This window comes from Copidosoma floridanum, unplaced genomic scaffold, assembly GCF_036245765.1.
Source record: "Copidosoma floridanum isolate Cflo_tuat_1 unplaced genomic scaffold, Cflo_Japanese_pri ptg000024l, whole genome shotgun sequence".
NCBI classification, from domain to species: domain Eukaryota; kingdom Metazoa; phylum Arthropoda; class Insecta; order Hymenoptera; family Encyrtidae; genus Copidosoma; species Copidosoma floridanum.
Window position 1 is genome coordinate 8446441 of NW_028321901.1, and position 27847 is coordinate 8474287.

General features: G+C 36.1%; 1 protein-coding gene across 2 annotated transcripts in view; it reads right to left on the reverse strand.

The window, feature by feature from the left end:
* Positions 1-27847, reverse strand: part of Eif4g (eukaryotic translation initiation factor 4 gamma) — a 763642-nt gene that overhangs the window by 89644 nt on the left and 646151 nt on the right. For both annotated transcript variants that reach the window (XM_089595035.1, XM_089595034.1), the window contains exon 20: positions 6967-7104. In XM_089595035.1, the coding sequence (XP_089451161.1) occupies positions 6967-7104 (138 nt within the window). The remainder of the gene's footprint in view (positions 1-6966; positions 7105-27847) is intronic.

The window sequence follows — 27847 nt, forward strand, 5'->3', positions numbered from 1 at the left end:
CAATTACATAAAACATAAGTTTATGATTTTATTTCTAAAGGATAAAAAACGTTATAAATGGATTGAACGGGTACTTTATCAATATTGCTTCATAAAAAAATGGTAAGTCACAAAACTTTTTGATGACTTGATTGTAGACTTAAGTAATATCAAAAGTGCATTTTTAGAATTAAAAATTGACAAGAAAAAATTACAAGAGGTAGATTCAATTATTTGGGACGAAGCGTCAAAGATTCCTAGAAAAGCTTTAGAAAAAGTTGATAGAACTTGATGTGACTTATGCAATACAAAGTAAAACTTTAGAAACAGATTATTTGTTTTAGGAAGAGATTTTAGACAAATTTTTGCAGCAATAAAAAACAGTAACAAAAAATAATAATAGCAGAAACTATTAAATCATCATTTTTATGGGAATATTTCTAAATTAAAAAAAAAAAATGTTTATTTAAATGATGAAACATTTTTAAAATTATTAAAAATTAAAGAAGCAAAAATGGAAACGTTAACTATCCTTAAAAAATGGATTATCGACGATGTCTGTTCAAAAATATTTAAAAGAAAGAATTACTTGATTAATAATATTATTTTAACTTCATATAATAAATATACTCTTTTTTGAAACAATGAAAACACTAAAAGGAGCGTTTAGTGTGTATTGGCCTACATATTTAACTATATAATATGTGTATATAAGTACAATGGATAAATAGACCGCTCCTATGTACAAAACAGATAGCGTGGTAATTATATGCTGACGGCATATAATAGTTTCATGCAGTAGTATGTAGTGTGTCAGAGAGAGAGAGAGAGAGAGAGAGGTGTGGTGCCAGTTCGCAGAGAGAGGGTAGCAAAGAAAGTGCATAGAAGAAAGTAGTTATCGATGTTCTTTATTCTCTTGTTGTCTTGCGATTTTTCATAATACTTCTTTGTAACGTTGCATTTTTTCTCGACCTGATCCCCACGCCAAGCCAAACATAAGGAACGTTCCAAGAAAAACTTTAGTATTAGACATTAAATACTTGAATTTTATAAGGCTTCATTATACAGTTTGCAAGATATTAAATCATTCCGTTTTTCGATCATCTCCAGGCTCTTATAAAGAGGTCTTCACGAAGTTTTAGTTACTAACGAAATTTTTAAAGGTTGCTATCTCAATTTTTGGAGGAATGTTATAAAATAGAATTTGAGAGGTAATGATGATTAGAGCGGTTATGCCAAATTTTAAAAAGATAAGCTTTGACGTTTTAAAGAAATAATGATTCAAATGTGTCACATTGTTATTTGGGTATCTACATACTGATATAGTATAACATATAAGCCGCATTATTTATTAGTTGTTTTGTAAATTATAATATAAATATACGGCAAAACACAGACTTACTCGTACTTTTTGTAAAAAATAATCCTAATTTACTTATCACAAGTCAAAAATTTATATTTTTGCTTAATTGTAGCACGGTAAACCCTTACTGGTAGATAGCTAGGATTGATAAAATCTACTTAGAGATCACAAGAGTTTTAAAATTGTGACTCAAGTCTTAGTGGTTAACTTAGAAATTTATTTCCAAAAATAAAAAATCGAATAAATACACTTTTAAATAGTGATCGAGTACAGACTATAAAAAATTCGAAATTAACCAGAGAGCTACGCATAAAATCGTGATTGAAAGTATTCGCTATGAGAATAGCAAGTGGTGCCCTCAGCTCGTTGCCAACGCTTTTACTACAGAGGGGCACCAGTGGCATCAAATTCACGATGTTTATAGATATCTTTAAATATCTTAAAAGTTAAGCATTTTATAGTAAGACATAAAGCATAAAAGATCTGGAAATTCAATTATAAGTAAGCACTTTTTTATCCCATGTGTTTTCGTATTACAGTTGTTGAAAGTATACAGAGCCTGCGAGAGTATGATATGTATATATATCTTCCTATATTATACAGTTATCTCGGTGGGGCATTCCACACAACCTCCCCCCCACCGGCCCCTCACATAATAAGGAAAAAACCTGTCATTTTTTCCCTTATTTTGACATATCGCAGTTTTTCCAAAACCCCCCACTGCCCCCCACAGCCCCCCGTGTATTTTTTCGTGACCCCCCACCGACTGCCACACTTCTTTTGGAGACCGTGGATCACATCGTACTTATCGTATTTCTTGGACCTTGATGTGTATACAGACGTGTACGTGTCGTATATGGATTAGTCAATTGTTTTTAATCTGCTTCAATGTTAAACTACTTTAAGACAAAACTGTCTTATCGCCACGATTTATCTCATCGTCAAGATAAATTTGAGTTATAGAGGGTCATTGCGCAAAGCATCATTATTATTATATATTGAATTATAAGGTTAACTGTTGTATTATATAGTTAACTGTGTGGGGCATTCAATTTAACGTTCCACCATATAAAACCATTTATAAGATTATTTAGTCATTCATGTTTTACTCAAAGTCTTTTAAAAAAAAAAATAATTTAATATATCATAAAAATAATATGTCATATATATTTTTGTACCGTCAAAATTTTTCTTTGTGAAGAATGTTAACTAATAAAAACATGTTTTGTTTCTTACTATATATTTTGTTTTCATCTATTTTACCACACCACCCAGAAGGTAAAAAGATGGACTTTATACATACGAATAATTCATAACCATTTCATTTATGAAACTCAATACAACCAAAAATCAATTTATATCAATTGTATTTCCATTTATTTGCAAGTATGAAGTTCTTGGTGCGTTAAGTTTTATTTTTGTTAGCATTTATGATAAACTCTGTGTATAATATTTATGTGTATGTATTATATTATTCTAGATACGAATGAATAATACCAATACATACAAAAATTTAAATTACATTTAGTTTATCATTAATGCAAACCGTGGAAGTTTCGCATTAAGATGACTTATTTTATGTGTCAACTTAAAAAGCCCTATCAAATCACGAAGACTTAGATCTACTCCTAGTCTGTTTTAAATCAATGTTGAAATTGGTACAATTGGTACAACATAATATAGATTTATGGGATGTATTATTAAGTAATAAATTTTGTCCATACATATAGGAATATCAAAATCATGTTGTTATTATTAGACACATTATTACTTATAATCAAAAACTTCTTTCCAAACTATATTTTCAATATCTAAAATGTTTTCTCTATTGATTTGAATAAAAATTTCATTTTTATTTTTGCATCTCGATAAAGCCACGTATAATTAACCATGAAAAAATAGAGGATTTTTCAAGCGTAATCCTACATTATCAAAACTTTTACCTTGAGATTTGTTTATAGTCATAGCAAATGCTACAACTAATGGGAATTGTTTTCTATATAAAATAAAGGGTAATGATGAAGTTTTTCCAGTATTTAATGTAATTTTAGGAATAAACACTTTATTACCAATTGTTTCTCCCGTAACTATTTCGCCTTCCATGTTATACTTCAACAACTTAGTAATTCGCAATCGTGTACCGTTACATAATCCGTCTGATATACTCAAATTTCGAATTAACATTACCATTTTACCTATTTTTAAATTAAGTTCATAAGGTGGCAAGCCTTCACGAACATTTCTACGGGAAAATTTATATAAATATTATCATCTGATTTATCAACACCTTTATAGGTTGCAGTATCGATGCTGTAATAAGTTTTTGTCTCTCCATTGAATTTACTTAAAATTTTACTGTTTTAAAAAAAGTATATTCATTATCTTAAGTTAGTATTACGTTATTACCAAAACAGTTGTTGTAATTATTAAATATTTTAGTACAGGCATTATTTATAAAACGAAAGTATTTAAACGATTTTAGAGTTGGGGGGGGGGTAGGTGCACGGAGCGCGCAGGGGGACGTCAGCCCCACTAATATATATATATATATATATATATATATATATATATATATATATATATATATATATATATATATATATATATATATATATATATATCTTCCTGTATTATATAGTCGTAAGAGTTAGAGCAAGGTTTTTTTATTATTTCTTGTAAAATTCGACATTGATCATGATTGAGTTGTAAAAACATTTCATGGAATTTATGTTTACAAAATATTATTTCATCATTGTCAGTATCAATATTTTTTTTCATCGTTTCTGTTTGTCTGGTAAACTGAAATCCTTACAAGACATATTTTCAGAATTTAAAATTTCGTTTAAATGTAAAATAGCTTTATTTTGATTATCTTTACAATTTTCAATGAAAAATTTCTTGTATTTGTTCCAAATAATACTACCAAAAAAATTTTCAGACATAATAAACCATGCAAAAAATTTTCGTAGTTAAAAAGGCAGCATAACGTTACATGCTTCTTCAAAAATTACATTGTTTTGCAAATCGTGTTCTACTAATCCCATAAAAATAGCTGTTATTAGTGAGGGAAAATAAAAAGTTATTGTTAAAAATTCATTTAATTAATTATGATCAATATACATTTATTACATATATATATTTTAAGTAACAATTAATATAATTCGGGTATTTTTCCATACTTCGTAAATCTAATTTGCAATTACGGGGGTTGGTGCGCAAAGCTCGCAGTGGGCATATATAGTTATAAGAGCTTAGAAATATCTATTGACACATACAGGATAGACAGCTCATTTGAAAAAGGGAGCCATTAGAAGAAATAATAAAGCTCACCAACAAAAAGTCAAGGGCTCATCTTTCTGTCTATATAAACTTTACCACTTTTATTTGAAATTAGCAGCTTGTTCTTCATATTTCTTTTAAAACAGACCAGTAATCATACCCCAGCGTAGAAAATTTATTCCCGAGTACTTTCGAAAAATGCCATAGTCTTCCGAATTTTGTAAAATATACTTTAACATATTATTTTCATACTAACAATTAATTTTATTATTTTTTAAGGCCTTAAAAAATATTAATACAAACCTTATTTTGAAAAAATTACACTTATAACACAATAAAAGGGGGGGTTGGCGCACGAAGCGCGCAGGGGGCGGAGCCCCCCTAGTATATATATATATATATATATATATATATATATATATATATATATATATATATATATATATATATATATATATATATATATATATATATATATATATATATATATATATATATATATATATATCGTATGCAGTCTATCCAATCGGTGCATCTGCTCGGTGTTTTGCTCTCAGTGTTGCTATGTATATATGGTTAAGCAGACGCAACGCACAGTTCTTGCCTGAGTTTATCAAAATTTTATTAGGTGTAATGACAGAATACCAGCACTGGTTGACATGGGATGATAAGGCACTTACTAATAATCCAATTTACTATATGTATTACGCTTTTAATATTATTGTTAAATGCTTACTTTTTTTAATAATTAAAGATATTTACAAACTACATGAATTTGATGAACTGGTGTCCCCTGTGTTTCACTCGATCGACACCATGGGCACTGGTGCATATCGTTTGATCCCCTCTAGATATATTCTCGGAGAAAATACATCTACGTATAAATAAGAAATAACAGAATCTTACATCAACATTGTTAATACGGGGTATGGAAGTAGGTCAGTTGAAAATAGTTGAATGGAAAATACTGAATGTTAACATAAGTTGTAAATGCTAGGAAGTACTACAATAATTGAACCGAGTGCAATAGAATTATGATATTTACAGTTTAATTCACTTAATTGCTATTGTAACGTTTGTTTGTTCTAAAAGAAAAATTTGAATTAATAATAACGTATATGTAAAAATATAGAATAAAGATAATGCTACTTAAAAAATATTGTAAAAATAAAAAAAAGAGTAATCTACAAATGAATAAAAGTTAAAGCACAAATCAGGTATAACTTGTTGAAAATTTTTTTTCTACTGCTTCAATATCAAAAAAGAAAAAAACGCAACGTAAATATATTATTCACACGAAAAAAATACAGAGCAGTGCATGTGAAGGAGAAATAAGGATGACGTTAGGTACTTCTTTTACTTCTACGATTAGGTTATGCTGCTGTATCCACCAGGAGACCAGTAGCTATAGGGAGGAAAAGCTATGGAAGGAAGTTACAGATAATGTAAAAAAAAACTCTTAAAGAATAATGGCAACAGAAATCGGTTCAGCCTTGAGACAGCTACGCACGACATGGCTTTTCCCTCTCATGATTGATTAAAAAACGACTGAATATTTTTTTTTGTTTCTTCAGAATTTAATACTTCGTACCTTGATTCCAAAGAAAAGAGTTTTAAATCAACAATTTAATAAAATTACATTTACTGTTACAAGAAAAATATTATACTGTCTAGCACATGGTTAATTTTCTTGCCTTGATTAAGAGACGAGAGTAAATATTTTTTGAAATTATCTTTGTTTTCTATTCAATTATTAGAGATACATAATTTATAAGCGCTCAAATTAAAATAAAACTGTTTTAAAATTAGCTTTACGTGCTTTTACAATGCGATAATAGTGTATTGATTTTTCTTTTTATTTGTTACACATTTAAAAAATAAAAAATAAAAATAAAACTTTCTGAGAGTATTTTAGTTTACTTCTTATAATGCAAAAACACTTAAATACGCTATTAAAAATAACTAATCAATCGTATCTAAATGTTGAAAAAATGTTGTAGGAAAACTTGTGAAACAGTCTGTAGTGCATTATTAATGAAATGGACTACAGTAAATTTATTGATAAGTGAAGCGTACGGTGCATAATGGTATGATATTTTACTGTTTATTATAAGTATACTGGTTAAGATACGTACAACAAAGTAAAAATGAAAATTCACACCAAGTTTGTTAAATAGTAAGGTTATTTATGGATTGTTCACCTTACAATTCCTCTAATTTGCTTCAATTTTATTTTGAGATGTAATTATTAAACATACAAAAAAGAGAAGGATGATTTTTAGTTTAACTTAAATTTCAACTACATATAAAATGAAAAAAAAATCAGCTTAAAAGCAGATATTTACTTGAATCCAGTTGCATATTTCATCGAATTCGTTATCCTTCAAGTACGGTAATAACTGGTCTCGGAAATAATCTGTGTTTAAGTTACTAGCACTACATTTCTTCGTACAAGAATCTTCATCTTTTAAAAATTCCAATTTCTGAAATATAAAAAAATATTTAATATGGTAGTAATACAACGTATCTTAGTATCATAATACCACTAAAATGGTACATAATTACAGTTACTTAAAATATAATAAATGATAAAACATAAACCTCGCCTGTTAAATATCAATAAGTATAGTTTTCATACATTAAAATATTTATTAAAGTTTCTACTTTACCATAGCTTCCCATAAAAGTTCTTTCAAAATATAAAAATAGCAGTACACTTTACCAACAAAAATGATAGAGCTAATAATAATAAAAATACAAATGATAATAGTAATAAAAATACAAATAATAATAATAATAATAATAATAATAATAATAATAATAATGATAACAATAAACATAACAGTTATGATAATAATAACAACAATAATCACAACAGTAATAATATAACTTGAGTATTTAAAACTATAATAATCATTATTTCTAATAATGATGTTTGAAATAAGAACTCATTGTCATTGTAAACTTTAACTAAACAGTTATCGTTCTTATGTTCATCATCACTCTCACTTTCTCTCTTGTCAAAGAATCATTCTATTAGTTTTGATATATATTGTCACGTACAGTATGTATGGAACATACTACGTGGGATGAGCTTCAGCTATTAGTATTAGGAAGGAGCACCAGTGGGGGAAGAGAGAGCATAAAAAGGCCCGCAGCAGTGGCCACAGGGCTCTTGAACGTCGGGACTAGAAGGAGGTGAGTCGCGATAAGTCACCCGGGACCGCAAAGCGCCTTCCCTCAAGGAATATAGCAATAAAGTGATTGATTGAGTTTAACTGCCGCGTTGTTATTAAGCACCCCGAACCTTTAGAATCCTACGTAACAGTTTTGGTGCTAGGTGTGGGGTAGGTTTTGTCGCGAAATAAAATTTTTTTTTTACACGTGATATTTCGGAATTTTCGGGCAACAATCGGGACGCACACATAGTGCAGTGCAACAACAGGCGCAAAAAATTCAAGGCAGTCACCTGCAGCTACTATCGAGTAAGGAAGGACTAGGGTCAACATCCAGTTTTAAAAGGAACTATCGTTAAGAGGATGACTTGGAGTATATTGGCGTTCACCGTCTTGCGCCTTCTTTCAGAGTAAGTAATAATTCTATTTATCATCCCAAATATATATACTTATTGTCCCTCGGGTTTTTAGCTAAGGAAACGACGTACAATATAAAATAATACTTAACCCGAATACGGCTAGTTCCGCTCGTTTTAAAAGCCAGTAAAATAGAAATACAGAATCGGAAATAAAATAAGGATCCTTTTTTTTCTATTATTTCTTCGTGCGTGGACTGAAAGCAACTAATATAATTAAGCTCACATCACTCTAATATAAAAAAAAAGGGGGAAGGAAATAATGATGTCCGACTACGGGGAGGAGATTGATAACGGTACGAATGGTTTAAACGAAACTTTTTCCATGACACAGGAAGATTCAGATACAATAACGGTTATGCTTGAACACGACCCCGAATCGTATGCACTCTATGAGAAGATGGATAAGAAAAATCAAGTTCTTATGTTAAAGATATTTAAAAATATAAAACCAAAAATTTCATTTAAGAAAAATCCTAATACAAAATTAGCAGAGCCAACGAACGAAACAGCAGAAATAGAGATGTTGGAAATGGCACCAGAAAAATCAGAATTAAAAGAGAATGCGATTAAGGAGAACATAGGGGTAGACAGGAAACGTGATCAATTAGGCGTGGAAGGGCTAGGCAAAACGAGTTGGCAGGAAAAGTATACCAAACGGCAAGAACAAGAAAATACAAACAGTGAACAACCTTTTATACCATTCTGCGATTGGCCACCTCTGCATTCAAATGACAAAAATTATAACTACTATACATCAAACAATAGGACAGATAGGCTGAGGTTTGGATACGAAGAAAATCATAATGACGTGTATACAAATACAGAATATCTTTTCCCTGCATGTGACCGACCAACCGAGCTGCCGATAAATAATCAGGCAGAATCTTTTCAAAGGACACAAAGTAACATACGTGATATTCCTCAGCATCAAACCATGCAATTTTTTCCTAGTAATAGGCAACAAACAGGGGTACCGTTAGCCTTAGGCTCGAATCTTAATATATTAGGCTACCTAAACAACGCAGTAAATGGTATACCACTGTATAATGGAGACCCCGTGCAGTTCCCCTTATTTGAGCAAATGGTAAGGATGATAAAGGGAACAATACCTGCCCAGTATGAAAAGTATTTTATAGGACTTTTGGGAAATAAATTGCGAGGCATAGCGGACGATCAATTCTGCACGCGATTATCGTTATTTAATTCGATTGACGAGCTTCTGTCGGCTCTATCACGAAGATTCAATAAAATAGGAGGAATAGAGACACTTGCAGCGGAGCTTAAAACTGTCACGCAATGGAATAACGAATTAATTATGGAATATTGCGGGCGAGTCCAGCGACTACACAATGGAATCATGATGGCACATGAGGCGAACCCATACTCGACGCGGGCCGAGAAAGACGCGTCGAAAAAGAGATCAGACAGTGAAGCAGTGAGGCAGTTTCTGTACGGATTAAAGGCACCGTATAACTGGAACGTCGCAGGGTTCCAACCAAAAACGCTAGAGGAGGCTATTGAAGCTGCCATTACTGTAGATAACGAATTAAGCCTCCGCCGCTCAATGATAGTGCAAAAGAGCAGATTGAGAGCAAATAACGCCGAGAGACGGTATGACGCCATGGTGGGCCTTATCGGTAGCGACGCACCCGTGGGGAAGTCAGATACGGACGAGTGGGACGGTGTGGCTGATGTAAAATACTGTTCGTATTGTCGAGAGCACGGCGCCCATTCTACTAGTGGATGTGAAAAATTGTGGCAAGATGCAAAAAAAGGAATAATAAAAAATCCTAACGTTGACGAAGAACCAAAAAAAGAAACAATAGAAGAAGAAGGATGGTATGATAGGAAGGTAGCGTATAATGATTATCACCGTCGGTATGGAAACGATAGGATTTTTGATAGACAACAAGGGAATAATGGTAAAAGGCCTTACAACCAAGGGAATCGCTACCAGGGAAGAAAATATAACTACGATAGTAATAATTATTATAACAATAATAATAACAGTAATAATTATGCTGGAAATAGTTACAATGACAGAAAAGTAGGTCATAATTATAATAGATATGACCACAGGAAGGACGATTATCGGGACAGGCGAAATAACCAATACTCCAATCAGGATAATCGCAGGGATGATTATAGGAGAGATAATCTTAATAGTCAAAGTGCGAGGGTAAACAGCTCGAAAACCGGGCATTTAAACTCGCAGGATGTTCGACGCGATCCCCAATCGTCGGGCATGACAAAGCAATAAATGAAGAAATTTATGAGAGGAAGTTAGGAGTGTTAGAGGAGGGTATGGATAATGACAAGCATGAGGTATCGGAGACTTATGCCACGACGCGTGAAAATTCTAAAGCTGAGGGAAAAGATGAGCAGCAGCTATCTCGCACAGTGAAAATAAATTTATCGAAAATAGGATACACACCACCCACAGTAATTCTAAAAAGCCCTTATATAAACGAAGGTGCGACATTTTATGCCGATACGGGCGCGGAAATTTCAATAATTAAAGAGAATTGTCTCGATATTGGAGTAGCGGTAAATAGTAGGGAAAAATTAAAAATAAAAGGCGTAACGCACGGAGCTCGCCAAACTTTGGGATCTATAAGATTACCCCTAGAAAACTTTATGTGTACCCTACACGTAGTCCCCCATGACTTTCCCATAGAGGTAGAAGGAATCATAGGATGGGATATTTTTAAGTTGTATAACGGTCAGATAAATGCCGAAGACAATACACTTAAATTGAATGGAAGGAGAATTCCGCTACGAGAATCAGAGAGTTTTGAAATTGTGCCGAAGACGAGGCAAGTTATATATGCGTATATAAAAGAGTCGCACAGGAAAATTAAAGTGGGCTGGGTCCCACTACAAAAGCTTACAGAGGGTATTTTGTTCGGTAATTTTATCGCAACGAACAATAATGGTAGGGTGTATGCCGAATGTCTAAATATATCAAATGAAATAATAAATGTACCAGTCCCAGTGGTGGACCTTTTAGAGTGCGAGACGACGAAGAAAGCTGACTCATCGGACGTCAATGGGGATGACGTAGAAGCATTAGAAAGAGCCTTTGTACGGATGTTTAGAGAAACTGGAAACCCTGAAGAGAATAAAAAACTAGGCGATGAGATAAGAAACGACGCCAGCTGCACATGTTCGAAGAAAAATATCGTGGGAAACGTGGGTTGTGATAAGGACGGCCGTGACAACGAGAATACTCAAATACTTGAGAAAAACATTAAAACAGACGTCCTAAGTACCAGGAAAGAGCGAGTCGACAAAATAATGGAGTTAGTCGACATATCGGGGTGCAACGAAGAAGAGAAAAAACATGTGCGAGGGCTTATAGAGATTGACCCGTACGTTTTTGGACTCGACGGGGAAAAACTGAAAGCGACAAATCTTTTAAAACATAAAATAAACACGACTACGGATAAACCGATAGTAACGAAATGGTATAGATATCCGCCAGCTGTGAGAGAGCAAATGAAAGTTGAAATTAAGAAATTACTCGAACAAGGCATAATAGAGCCTTCAGAGTCACCGTACAGCTCAAACATGTGGATCGTACCTAAAAACGCAGGACCGGATGGCGAAAAGCGCTGGCGGGTAGTAACGGATTTCAGGCAACTCAACGAGATAACAATGGGCAGTTGTCATCCACTCCCCTTCCAGAGCGATATACTGGAACATCTGGCGACAGCACGCTATATTACAGTGGTAGACTTGAAGCAGGGATTTTTTCAAGTCGAAATACATGAAGACGATGCTCATAAAACAGCGTTTTCGGGACCGGATGGGCATTACCAGTACAAAAGAATGCCAATGGGTTGCACGGATTCTCCAAACACGTTTCTAAGAGCAATAACGCTTGCACTGGCAGGGCTGCAGGGCCATGAGGTAGAGGTATATTTAGACGATATAATGGTGTTCGCGTCCAATCTTAAAGAACATCGCAAACGCTTTATAAGATTGTTAGAGCGATTGTCAAGGGCAAATCTTACAATTGAGCCAAAGAAGTGCCAATTCTTAAAACGTGAAGCAAAAGTGTTAGGCCATATTGTAGGGAATGGTGAAATAAAAACGGATCCAAAGAAAATCGAGGCTGCAAGAAAATATCCAAAGCCTACAAATGCAAAGAAAATCAAACAATTTCTTGGATTTGTTGGATATTATAGGAGATTTATTAAAGCATACGCTAAAATTGCTCAACCGCTGTCGAGGCTTCTGAAAAGAGGTACAGAGTTTAAATGGGAAGAGCAGCATGAACAAGCATTCAAATCGCTCGTAGATGCACTTTGCAGCGAGCCTGTACTTAAAGCACCCGATCTAGAAAAACCATTTGTGGTGACAACGGATGCATCTGACTATGCCATTGGGGCAATATTGAGTCAGGGAGAAATAGGAAAAGACAATCCGTGCGAGTATGCCTCTAGATGCCTAAAGGGCAGCGAAATTCGATACCCTACGTACGATAAAGAATTGCTCGCAATAGTATATGCAAAAGAGCAGTTTCGACCCTATCTATTTGGCAGAAAGTTTACAGTGGTTACGGACCATGAGCCTCTTAAACATTTTCACTCATCAAAGAAGCCAGATATAAGATTTAATAGGCTTAAAGCTGAATTAAGGGGCTACGAATTTGACGTTGTTTATAGACCAGGAATAGCCAATAAGGCACCGGACGCACTGTCCCGAAATCCGATCTTAGAGGATGGAGAGAAAAATCCTGAACTACCGCGACGAGAGTTATATGAACTTGCTGAAGAGCAGGAGAGAGATGGTCATGGTGACATAAATGCGCCACCCGCACGAATATTCAAAATGCGGACAAGAAGAGAGAGAAACATAATAAGAAAGGATAAGAAATGGCAGATAGAAATATCTGATTCAGACGAGTCGAACAAAAAGGTAGAAAGGAAAAAGCCTCGCAAGACGAATAACTCGGATAAGTTGACGGTCAATGAACACAGCGACGCTGATTCAGAATCAGAGTGGCCGGTGGCGAGTGAAAATATAGAGAGTAAAGGAGCAGAACCACGTAAGAAACAAGGGAAAAGAGGCAGGCCGCGTAAACAGATAGTACAGATCGCAGAAGGGAATAAGGGGAAAAATATTCAAATAGGATCCTTAAACAATGGCGAAGAACAAATCCTATCACAGGGTCCGACGGAGGATAAATTAGCTTACATATGCAAAGAAGAAAATTTGAAAAAAGGGGTGGGAATAACAAGCACACCGTATTTAGAACTAGAAATACAACCGAACGTGCAACGAAAAAATCGCAAAAGACAATTGGATACGCTGTATAGGCACCCGCCAAATTTTTCAGTAACACCGCAAATAGAAACTGTGTCGAAGGAAATTATCATAGCGAACTGTGACTCACCGGTGGCTTTAAAAGGAAAATCCGAGCCGGTAAAACATTGGGGATTCCAACTAGCCGCAGCTAGCCTAGCGAATGAGGAAGGTAAAGAGGAAGAAGAAACTGTAGGTACAGAGATCATAGTCATAAATGCGAATAATGATAAGCACGGGGGACACCAGCAGACACAGGAAGGCCTGGTTACAGAGTTGATCGGAAAGAGAGAAAGAATGCTTGACCCTATAGATACCATAGAGATGATGAGTTCGGATGCAGGTATCTCAAGCAGAAATGCGAATAAAGGAGAGAAGGAGAATAACCGATGGGCCCAAGCTCACGCGCAAAGTGGGCTCCAAGAGAGTAACAAGCAGCAACAGAAAATACCGAATACGGTCGAAGGGGACCGACCGACGCCGAAGGAAGGGGCACAAAGCAGACCGTCTAGTGAGAGTGTAAGCGAAAAGCAAATAAATGAATCACGACGGGGTACACAGACGAAAGAAAGTCCAGAAAAAGGGACGAAAGTAAACAAAAAGATCGGAGCGTTACTTAATAACTCAATAGATAACTTCCAAGCGAAAGTTAGACTAGATGTTAAGCGCCGAGACTTTAAAGGCAAGCCGGGAATCAGAATAGACGCTTGGGAATCCGATACTATCACCGATCGACTTCTGAGCGATCCGACGGTAAGTACAGATAATGATACAAACATATCTCAACAGCCCTCGAAGGAGAGAACGGGCTCAGGGGATAGAGAGAAATTCTTGAGCGAGGAAGATACCCCGTGTGAATCACCACAGATAAATGAAAACCCATCGGGGAATGAAAGAATAAGAGGGGTAACGGACGATTATACCGATGAAGGTAATAAGCTTGAAAGTAAAACAGGAGGCGGAAATGTAGCCGAACGGAATTTAGAACAAAACTGCATGGAGTCGAATAAAAATTTAAAACTCATCGAAGAACTTCCGGTAGAAATACCAGGTAATTGCTTATTCGACTCTCTTATTTTTTCCTGTGACTTGCAATTGACGGCGCGAGAACTCCGGGATGTACTACAAGGTTCGAAGTGGAAAAATATATGTGTTGACCCGGAGGAGGTAGGAAAAATCCTGCAGTCCAATACAGAATATGGTAATGATGATTGCATATTGTTGTTCGCACAAGAGTTCAGGAAGAATATTTGTATACATCTACAGGGTACTAAGAGGGGAAAAAAGTGTGAAATTTTCGAAAGTTTCACGATTAATGCCAATGAGGAATATGTACACTTGCATCTCCTCAACAACCACTTCAGGCCACTCGTTGCCGCATCCCGGCATAGCGAGGAGGAACAAAGCCCGGTGGAAAGGGAATCGCGGGTTAGTGACGAATCGGGCGCCAATATAAATTGGAAAAGTGAAGTAAACGAATCATGGAAAGGAAAAGAGGAAGGAGTTAAAGAAATAGAGCGTAATAAAAGTGACTCCATGGATGAGGAAGTTTATGAAGATGGGGACACGCCCCCACCTGATCCACCACCACCCCCAGACTCTTCAAGTAGTTCAGACTTACTTAACAATGAGAGTGATGAGGGGGCTGGTTTAAACAAGGCCAGACTGGAGTCGGAAAGCGAACCAGAGGAAGCAGACCTTCAAAAAAAAGTATTATCAAACCTCCCACAGCTAAAAAAGTACAGAGTATGCAGGACACGGTTGCCACATGAAAAACCACCGTGGCTACCGGGAAAAGAAACAGACATACAGCCATTCCAAAGAATGCATCGAGCAAAGGATCACCCATTTCATTATCTAGATAACCTAGCATTCGCGACGGTAACAGAAAGTGTGCCTGATACGGAAACAATAGACGCCCTATATGAGCGCGGATACATAGATCCAATAGCCCTAAATAATGAAAAAAAGATGGTTGGTGACGTCATGAGAGCAAATGTGAGAAAGGTCGCGGTAATGCGAATGTATATTAAATCACATTTTGAAGATACGGCGCTAAAATCGGACATCAAGAAATGCATTACGTCACTCAAGGCACTAGTAATGATAAATAAAATAAAGTCTATAGGCGTGATACGTGACTTGGCAATACTCAACATGAGCCAATGGATCTACTTCGTGGAACAATTTGAGGAAACTTTCAAAAACCTCAAGGTCACAGCGACCTTTTACATAAACACCTTAGTTATACCACCAGTGGATCAAAGATATAAGGTTATTAAGGAGTATCACGAATCAACAATCGGGGGTCATAAAGGAATGAATAAAACCTACAATAAGATAGCAAGGGACTATTATTGGAGGCACATGAGGGCCGATGTAAGGCAATTTATACTTGGATGCAGATCATGTCAGACTAAGAAACTAGTGCGCGTAAAAACAAAGCAAGCTATGCTCGTTACAGATACGCCCAGCAGACCGTTTGAAAAAATCTCGATTGACTATTACGGACCAATTAATAAGCCTTCAACAAACGGCTATACACATATTCTGTCAATACAGGATTGGCTAACCAAGTTTATTGTATTAATACCGGTACAAAGAGCAACAGCTGAAGAAACGGTAAGAGCCTTAACGAATAAATTTTTAGCATACTTTGGAGCGCCAGAAAAATTATTATCAGACCGAGGAACGCATTTTATGAACAAAACGATGGACGAGTTTACGCGATTATTCAAAATTGAAAAACTTGGGAGCACGGCATTTCATCCTCAGAGCAAGGGGGCAATTGAACGCATGCACCACGTTTTAACAGAATACTTAAAAGCCTACATTAGCGAGACCGAAAAATGGGACGAACTATTGCCGTTGTGTATGCTTGCTTACAATACGTCGGAACACGAGAGTACAGGCTACACACCCTACGAGCTTATATTTGGTCAACAGGCAAAACTCCCGTCAAGCTTCAAGAGGCCAGAGGTGGGTCAAACATATACAGAGTTACTGCTGCAAATAACGGGGACACTCGCGCAATTACGATCGTTGGCAGCAATGACCCAAACACAGAACAAATACAGATCAAAGTACTATTATGATAGGGCGCTGAACACGAATTTTTTTATGGAAGGTGAGATGGTGTATGTACTAAAAGAGCCATCTAAAGGGAAATTTGATGACCAATACGAGGGCCCTTACGAAATAGTCGGCATAGATTACAGGAACCATAATGTGAAGTTACAGAGAAATGAAGAAATACGGGTCTCACATGTGGACAAAATAAAAAAAGCTTGTGTATTGAAATCTCCGCGTCCAAGGGATGAGATGATAAGAAGAGGAGAAGAAGAAAAGTGAAAGGAACCAAGCGGCAACTTGCTCCCCACCCCAATAGTTACTTGCGAATAATAGCATTATAGACGAATAGGGGGTAGAAATAGACGTGAAAATAAATACCACTTCTCTCGGGAACTCCTTTTCTTTCGCGGCCCCCGGACGCGCCGCGAAGATTCATTAAATACAGGCATACGGGAGAAGACACGTAACGAAGGGAAATATATTACGTTCAAAATTATCACAGACTGAGGAATTAAGGAGAAGAGAGAAACATGCAATATAAGAATAATAATAACAATCATAATAATGAGAGGGAATGAATAAATAACTGGTATAATAAAGTGATATTCTATTTTTATTTTCTTTGTTACTCTTTACATGAATGATGATTGAGGTGGGTAAAAAGTGCGTGTGGCTCTATCTAACTAGCGTTAAAACCATGTCAATACAATTAACACATAAGTGTACACTTAGAACACATACGCAGAACACGAAAGACACGAAAATTGAACGGCATTAGATAAAGCTCAGCGAGGGAAAGTCGCACCCGAACATATGCATGAGCAAACGTAGTAGCATGTATATGTACGTACTAATATATAAATTAAGTTAACATTTCAGAGCGCATCGGGAAATCCACATGTAAAAGGAAATACAAAACTCTAACGACAAGGGGAGAGTTACGCGTGTGGTTTTCTCTCAAAGCGCGTTATATATATATGTGTGTATTTACATATATATACATGGATGCGTGTGTACGCGATGCAAAAAAAAAAAAAAATCACAAGTGTGGAATATGGAAGGGAAATAATAAAAGGATGAAAACACTGTATTTGAAAAATTATATTTTTTTTATTTTTTTTTCTTTTCCTCATTTGAACTAATGGGAGCCACAGCCCTTACAACAACCACACGAGTGGCTCATTCCCTCCTTTTTTCGCCGCCGGCCACGACCCAAACCACTCCTTCGAGAAGTCCCGTTAGAACCCTCCCCCAGCTGCAGCGTTTGCAATCGCTGAAGGTAGTCGGCGACGCTGGGCTGAGAATCAGTGGTAGCAGCGATCAGCGTGGAAAGGACGAGGCATCCGCTGGCAGAACGTTGAACCTAATAGCAAAAAAAAAAAGGAAAAGACGAATTAAATAAAGAAATAAATAAACAAATCGAAATAAGGAACAAGAAATGAAAAAAAAAAAAAAAAAAAAAAATTACCTGGATAACCGGCCGGTGATCGAGAGGATAGTTGGCGGCGCCTTCCAGGAGGACGTCCACCACTAGCACCAGGATGGTACCGTGACAGCTACAGCCGACAGCCAGAGAGTAGGAAGCCCCCCCTACCAAGGTGGGGCAGTGCAGCCACAACACCTTCCCAGTAAAATAGGGGACGGGGGCCTTCTCCTCCTCCCGCACAACCACGAGGAATGGAGACCCCGAAGGGCATCGCACCTCGCAGGAACCTACCCCTCCTCGATAGGGGTAGCGCAAAATTGGCAGTGGCAACGCGCCGGAAGGCCACCCCGGTAACAGTAAAGGAACCGGGACACCGAAAAAGGCATAGGGATCGACTACCAGTCGCACCCCAAGCTAAATAAAAAAAAAAAAAAGAGAACTGCATTAGGAAAAATAAAGAAGCCATAAGAATAAAAAAATATGTCGAAGGCCAAGAGCACTTACCGAACCATGCTGCCCACAATATATTGGCGCTAGCGCGGTCGGCCCGCTGAGCACAACTATGCTTTGCCCAGGGGGCCGTCCTACAGCGGGGACATCCCGGCACGCATACAGTCGCGTAACCTACAACCCAATACATGAAACACTTAAAAAAAAAAAAAAAAAAAAAAAAAAAAAAAAAAAAAAAAAAAAACTTCGCTTTCATACTTACGCTTTGGCAACCTGGCACGGCGCACGTGGCTTCCTCGTGGAGAACAGCCCCCAACAGTAATCCACACACACCGCCACTGGCGACAACGAAGCGCGTGGATCGCGAGTCACCTAAAGGCAACCGGACGAACCCAAGAAGTCGATCAAAAAATTGGCTAAAATCGGCCATGACTGTCGAAATTAACTGCAGAGATCGTGCACGTAAGGAGACGTAGAATACACTGACTCGGCAGCGACGTTGGAGAAGCAAACGCAGATTCATACACCTATGCAAATCCCTTCCCACCTCGGATGAGTCACTTGAAGGAAAGGGAAATAAGGAAGAAATAAGAATAACGTAGCATACAAAGTCGGGAAACGGAAGTTTATAATATAGAGCAATAAAATTTTCCTCTTTCTCCTTTCCCTCTCATATCCACACTCGCCTCCGCTGGGAAGTAACCGAAGGAGTGAATGCGTGTAACGTAGCCTAGTAAGGAATAAGACTATTATGTACCTTATGTTTATAGCGTATACATACATGGTGTAACAAATATAGATGTACATAAGTATAACATTAATATTATATGCAACGATACACCCTGAATGTAAAGACGGAGCCACACTCGCTACTTACCGTAGTAACCAGTCAAGCCCTAATACTAGATTGCATTTAATAATTATTAGGAAAATATGTGTAAGGATTTGTATGGCAGGGGCATTTAGATTTACACAGAACGTTAAAACAAAGTAAAAATAAAGAAATAAGAATAAAATAAGAAGGAAGGTAGAATTTTTCTCTCTCTCTCGTAGTTGTCCTCTCTTTCCTTAATCAAGGGTAACCTAGGGACCTGGGAGCTTACAATAAATGGGAGTGAGAACGGGAAAAAGGATAACTATTTTATGTTTTAGGGGTGAAACCACGCTGGTAGGAGGACAACCGGGGGAGATAGAGCAAATCGAAAAAAATCCGGGGATACTAGTAGAGAATCTGGGTCCAATTCAATCGGTCGCGTCGACATGGAAGATAATATGGTATGTAGACTGGAATCAAATGGCCCAACAGACAGAGGCATTTCTACAAGCAAGCCGACAAGCAAAATGGAAATGTAGGGTAACTATAAGGAAGAGGGATGAATGTGAAGAGCAGGTAGAACGGGCTACTAAAAGAGTCCCAGGAGCCTTACAAAGAATAGAAACGGCGTACAGGGCAGTAGTAGGCCAAAAAGTCGATGATAACCAGATCAAAACGGTACAGACACTCCAGGGACTAATAGCAGAGGCAGATAAGGAGAAAATACAGGAGCTAGTGAAGTCAAACCTGACGCATACGACTGACACTACAAGGTACTTGAAAGAACAAATGAGGATTTCAACGTTCGGTAATCACGAGCAGGTTCTCCAAGCTATAAAGAAATTTGAAGACGAAGCAGGAAAGGTAACAGAAGAAGGATTGAAAATATTCACGGAACTTATAGACGGATACGACAGAGTATCAGGAATAGTAGAAAGATTCGAAAAATTGACCGAAGAACTCGTAGCTAAATTTGAGACAGCGACGGATATCATATATTTAGCGAGTCGAGGCGTGTCACACCTGCCGGAAGCAGCGCTAGATGTGATAGCAGAAGCAGAAATATTAGCAGAACAATTTAGACCGGACCTTAGATTTCCGGGAGAAAGAAACACGACAGGGGAAGAAATAGCAGAAATATCAAAGATAGCAAAGATTCGCACCAGTAGCGCGGGAGACAGTGGAACAATGCAAGAAGTTGAAAAAGGTAAGTGTGTGTACACGAATAGAGCCGACACAGGAAGTGGAGGAGGACCACCCTTGTGAGATACGGCTGATACTAGGAGAAACTGTGAAGAATCCGGAAGAGTGCCCGATAGTACTAGCAAAATTAAAGGGCACATATTGGACACGTCTTCACGCGAAGAATCAACATGCGTTCAGCACCACGGAAGAGAAAAGGATACACGTACAATGCGATCACACCAAGCACAAGACATTTAAAGTAATGAAGGCAGGAGTAATAGATCTAGCGAAAGATTGCACAGCCCAAACATCGGAGACGAGATTGGACCCGAGTCAGGAGGAGGGCAAGAACCAGATAATTAAGTTTAAGAGCTCAAATTTGAATCTGAAAGAAATAGCGCGGAAAATAAAAGGGGTAAGAGTAGATGAGATATTGGAACAAATAAAGATAGTAGTAGAGAGGGATGGGTTACAGGAGCTTGGTAAGCAAGAACATGGACCGGAGGATAGGTTGACGACAGGTACTAAACTGATAGACATAGTACAACGTATACATGAATTAGTACAGGCAAAAGAGGAATTTTTTAACTGGAAGGAATACGCATGGTTAGCAGCCGAAATAGCGTTGGGGGCGGCTGCAGGATCGGTCGGGATTTTAAAATGGGGGGCCCCACTTATACTAAACTTATCTAGAATGTTTGCAGGAAGAAGAACCAGAAACAACGTCGCAAGAAATGAAAATCCGGGGAATTCTATGGCACTACAGCCAATACTTATCCAAGTACAGGGTGAGCGGCAACAAGAAAATCAACCGACGGGCAGTAACAAACAGTTGCCATAAGAAAAAAAAACTTTAACTAAGTTAAAAGTAGAGCCTTAATACCTAAGCATTGACGATGTCTAAAAAAAAAAAAAAAAAAAAAAACGTATGTAATAATGATGATAATGAAATAAAAAAATAAAAAGATTTTTGTCATGTTGTGTGGAAGACGCTGCGTGAAATGTAATGAATATAGTATAACACAGTTGTAACATAAAAGTTGTAAGTAAAATAAAACCGAAAGAAGGAAAACAATAATCATAATGAGGAAAATGAATATGTATGGAACAACTCAGAAAAAAAAAATATGTAAGTAAATAAGTAAATATTAAATAAGGTAATAAGCAATAAATGGTAATTGAATAATCATCAATGAAAGTAAGACCCACAAGGGCATATTTATCAATTTATTATGTAAGAGGGAAGAGCGCAAACACGAACAATATATGTAATAACACAATTATAAACTTGCGGAAAACTAATCAAAGCCTGTAAAAGAAAAATTAACGAGGTTGTTCATAGGAACACCCCATTAATTTTTCTTATATGGTTAGTATACATTACAACACGAACAACATGGTACAGACACTAATTAAACAATCATTCCCGAGGTGGTACAGAAAAGAACGTTGTCGAGGGCGAAAACGAAGCGGCCTCGGACGTGTCACGTACAGTATGTATGGAACATACTACGTGGGATGAGCTTCAGCTATTAGTATTAGGAAGGAGCACCAGTGGGGGAAGAGAGAGCATAAAAAGGCCCGCAGCAGTGGCCACAGGGCTCTTGAACGTCGGGACTAGAAGGAGGTGAGTCGCGATAAGTTTTCCGGGACCGCAAAGCGCCTTCCCTCAAGGAATATAGCAATAAAGTGATTGATTGAGTTTAACTGCCGCGTTGTTATTAAGCACCCCGAACCTTTAGAATCCTACGTAACAATATTTATGGTTAAAGTTATAATAAAAACGTTTTCGGAGTCCAATAAAAAGTTTTATGAAAAATTTGGACTAAAAGTTACGTTTTTCGTGAAAAAAGCAGGCCATCAAGAAAAAATGATTAATTTACTTTTAAACATTTAAGTCCTAATGCTCAAGAGATACACATAAAGAATATTTCTCTTTGGCTCTCTTTCCTTATTTCTTCGCAGTAAGGCACAAAAGAGCAAATAAGTTTAAAAATTCATGTTTTTCTCCAATTTTAGTTTCACAGTGACGGTTCTACAGCTATTTTACTCTTAAAATTATTTCTTACAGAAGGTAGTGATTCCTCTAAAATTTGTTTAATGAGCATTTTGTGATACAACACTGTTAACAAGTACGACTAGTCATGAAGGTGTACGTACATATACCATTATTACACAGTTATTTGCTTTAAGCATACCACACAACCACCTAAAGCCACGCCACCGACCTTCTACAAACCCCCATTCACACCCTACTTCAAATATAGATAAATAGCGTCCTTTTTCCGTTTTTCTTTAACTTATAAAAATTTTTGTCAGGACTTCCAACAGCCTCCAACAGACATTGAACACAAGTTTTCTTGACCCCCAACAATCCTTACCTCCGACACGATTTTCATTACCAACCTCCATAAACCACGACACATTTTTAAATACTAGGGAGATTTCGACCTCCTGCACTATCTACAGGTGCCAATAGGAAAATCTCAATATTGAATTTAATGCAAATAAAATGTATTCAGATTTATTACACTCTTTTTTGCTTTGTTACTACTCATCCACTTGTGATATTTTAACCGTTAAATACAATATATAGAAATATTTATTCTCATTTTTAAAATTATATTCATTAAAACGCCCAACACTTGCTCATGTGTCAAAATTAATAATCAATTTTGTAAAAATATGTTTTGTGTAAGTTCAATATTAAGTTAATTTTCTCTGATAATAATAAGATTATGCATATCACTAAGGGAAGGATAGGACTCCAACTCCAGCGATTAATAACATAGTGTACAGAATTATTTCAAGTTTTGGTTTCTCATATTTCGGGGGGAGTAATCGATGTTCGCATGGCGGAACATGATAGGATGGTCGAAGTGAGGATACCAGATAGGCATTGACTGTACATGTGCAAGACGGCCATTTTGAATTTAACTATGATCAGTCAAAGATATTGGACCAGGAAAAAATAGGTTTAAACGCGGATTATCCAAGATGTTAAATATTATCGTTAACAATAAAAATGTTAACAAGAGGACTGACTTTGATAAGTTTTAAGGTGAAAATAAACTATTTTTTTATAATATTACACATGAAATCATTAAACAAAAATTATTTAAAATTTTTGAACTTTCACATGCTGTTTACGCGTATCACGCCATTACTAGTTATTATGTTTAATTTACATGTGGAACCATGCTCTTTTGGAAACCGTGTTTCGTCTCTTGGTACTTTACACATTGTAGCTATGGTCTTGCAACTAAGACGGGCTTTTTGTCTATATTTTATACACGCCGTAAATATAGACTTGTAACTGGCTCTTTTGTCAACATTGCTGCGAATCTCAGTTTTTTTTGTTTAGTTCTTAATAATTGTTTGTTTAGTGCAATATTTTGTTATTTTTAACTTTTAATTATGAAATATACAGTGTGTAGTAACTAAGTGGTCGGCGGCGCGTAGGTCTTTTTATCGGTACTTGCAACCGCATCATAAATAATTATTTTCGACGAAAGTGCACCTGATTTAGTAATTGTGTTTATAATTTTTTTTATTATTTTAGTAATTATCCCTGATGATGGTGTGGTAGAAGCACTAAAAAATTGGAGTATAATACACACGTAATTGCAACTAGAATAAAAAGCATGCTTAGATACACTTTAGTTTTAATTGATTATTATATAAAGAATTTGTGGAACTTGACAAAAACCACGTAAAACTAAAAACCACGGAAATGCTATCTGGCACAAAGGCGACGATTCCTGTGTTGTGGCTTGCTGTTGCCACTAATTAGTATATCGTGGTGTCGTTCACCTGGTAACTAGCGATAAGGGACTCGGGCTGACTCTATATGGCATTAGGGAAGGGTAATTAGGGACAACTATTTTCACGCACACGATACACAGCTCTAACTCTATGTATATTCACATACCAGGATATTGCTCCAGTGGAGTGCTTGGTGATGCTCCAGGCGATGCTACGAGTGTCGAGGGCACCGAGGAACCTGGGTGACCGTGTGAGGGCTGGCTCGTGTGTGTATGTGTGTGTGTATGGCACTGGGGTCACGGCTTCACGACGTCACAGTAACTCGGCAGGCGAGAGTCTGCTGAGGCCGTGCCGTGATGCTCCGGTGCCAGCCTCACAGAGAGCTCAAGTGTCTGTCCTTGTCTCGCCGCGCAGGCGTACTGTATACAATGCGGCCCAGCACACACTATCAGCCAACACAGCACTACGTCTGCTCCCGGGACACCGACACACCGATAGCTGCCATTCACAGATACATTCTCTTAACATTGCACACACACATCTTTAAGGTACGGGTATAGGACGAACGGAAAGAGAGTCAGACCAAGCTCTATAGTTACTTTTGCTGCTATGGTCTCCGGGCCTGATACCAGAATTTCGTACTCTTCAGCAAGCCACATGCAGGAGAGAGAGAGAGAGCTACCTACGAGACGCTCGCCACTTATTGCCGATGACCAGGGCGCTCTGTGACGTGTTTGGATGTATTTTCAATTCACCTAGTCACACATCACACATTAATTTAAAACGTAAGCATTTATATACAGGTTGAAATATATGGTTAAATCAGACCCAATGAATCGACAGTTAAAATATCAGAGCACGTTGGTTACTAGAATGAACAAAACCTTGTTTGAAACTTTGCACCACATGTAAAAAAAACCATAAAGATAAAATAATCCACTTCGTGACTAAATCTCGAAAATTAAAAGGTTGTTTATTAAAAGAACAAGGCATAAAGTATTAGAAGTCAGAACTGTAGGTTAATCGTACCAAAGAGGTAAAAAGGTAGAAAGAAAATTTTTTTAAAAACCTAGTTTTTGCATGTTTACTCATGCACGTTTACTCTTGTATAAATCATTAGTATTAAATTCATGGAATTCTCTAACAGTACTTCAGCATAATACGGCATCTTTATAATATGCCTCTTGAAGAAAGAAACGTGCTGCAAGTCACATCTTTTTTTTGTTATAATTTGTTTTGATTGACAATAAACAAAAATACAATATATTATTGATACATCAAATTTCATTTATACCTAGAAACCCTCAACTTAATTTCTGCAATAACTGAACGAGTTAGCTTTCAGTGTAACTTACAACTTATGAGATTCTTTTATATATGTTGAGATAAATTTTTTTCAATACATAAACATATTAACACAGGATTTTTACATGATTTTTATAAATAAATTTATATTTCTGGTTTTAAAAATTAAAGATACATGGAAACTTGATTGTGACAAAAAAAAAAAAAAATATTTTAAGTGTTTTTGTGACACGTTCAAGCCGAGGGGTTAAATAGAGACTAGTTGAAGGTATGAAAGAGACATACACAATAATAAATTATATATTCAAGTTAATTGTTAGAATTTTTACACAAATTTAATATTTTAAATCTAATTTAGAGAAGGTTTAGGGAAGCTCTGTTTCTTCATGATTCGATAGAGTTTTGGGAGGTGACTTATAAAAATGAGCAACCTCGATACTTTCGTGGTTTTTACAAATGGGTAAGTAAGAATATTTTAAATTTATATATCTATTAATGCTATTTTATTAAAAAACTGTATAAAAATTAAACTCAATAAAAAATCATGTAGAAAAGTTGGTTGGGTTTTGATGGGAGTCAGATAAAAAAATAATCGGAAACAATTTTGATAATAACAATAGAATTTTTTTTTACAGATGCTCATTTTATGACTTGTTTTAACAACTTAACTACAATCGAAACTTAATTTTGAAAAAAATTTAATTTGAGAAAAAAAATTCTTTGATCGATGGTCCTGGTAAAAATGGAAAAATTTCTGAGGGGAATGGCTAGTTTGGACTTTCTTTTGACTTGAGCATCTTAGAAAGTAAGTTCTTTAGGTTGAGTTAATAAACAAAAATGATGTTAAGTACAAGTGATAATTGAGACAAAGCATCTATGATTCTTGGAAAAGCATAATACTCGAGAAGCTAGAGGTTTTCATTTCGTTGTTGGATGGAATTTAGCGATATCTCACAAAAACTATAGATCGTTGTCCATATAATGATCCTTTAAAAAAGTTAGAATGAACCTGGTCAGGAAGACCTTTTTTTATTGCAAAATAACTTTGAAAACCGATTTTTATTTTTAGTTATCTCACAATACTTCAGAAATGTGGCGTTTCATCGAAAAAAGTTAAATACAAAAGTTGTTTAACTGATGATTTTACGTAACGGAAAATTTTTTTCAAGAGCTGAAAATTGTTTATTCTTACCGAAACGTACCGAAAACATGCGGTAAAGGTGTAAAAAGTGAAAAACAAAGAGATATGAAAAAATTAGAGAAGAAATCGTTTTTTTTGTTCATATTTGGATATAAGGTAGGTATTAGTATTGTTGACAGGATTTACAGCTTTCTTAACTTTTAAATTAACAATTTTGCAGTAGGTCACCATATTGCTTTTGAAAAAGCGGATCTGGTGCATTTTGTTAAAAATACTAATACCTTCCTAATATCCAAATATTAACAATAAAAAACGATTTCTTCCTTAATTTTTTCACATCTCTTTGTATTTCACTTTTTACAACTTTACCGCATGTTTTCGGTACGTTTCGATAAGAATAAACAATTTTCAGCTCTTGAAAAAAATTTCCCATTACGTAAAATCATCAACTAAACAACTTTTGTATATAATTTTTTTCGATAAAACACCTCATTTCCAAAATATTGTGAGATAACTGAAAAAAAAATCGATTTTCAAAGTTATTTTGCAATGGAAAAAGGTCTTCCTGACCAGGTTTATTCTAACTTTTTTTATAAATCATTATATGGACAACAATCTATAGTTTTTGCGAGATTTTGTTAAATTTCATCCAACAACGAAAAATCATGTTTTTTTAATCTCTGGCTCCCCGACTATAACAAAGTGTGGATAAAACTTTTTCAAACTGATCGAAGAGGAATTTTATTTAACGCCTAACATACAAACCCGTTTCTTCAACTGACAGAAAATCACACCGTATCTAACGAACTGTAGCTTGTTTATATTTGGTACCACTTGAAAGCAAAATGTTTGATACATTGAATCAACCAATTGCTTACACAATTTTTTAGTGGGAGGGGGAGGGGGCACGGAACACGCAGGAAAGAAAAAGCTCACTAGTGTATGCATTACAAATATTGGTAAGCTCTGTTTCTCTGCGTGCTTCACACTACAACTGCTGGATACATATTTTTTTTCCTAACTGTTGTATGTAACTTCATGAGTATCACTACAGACTCTTAAACTCTGCGAAGTCTAGAGTACAGCGCCAAGAATTTATATGAGTAACCACTACAAACTAAAATTTTTTGCTTTTTTAAACTTTAATACTAATTTATAAATAC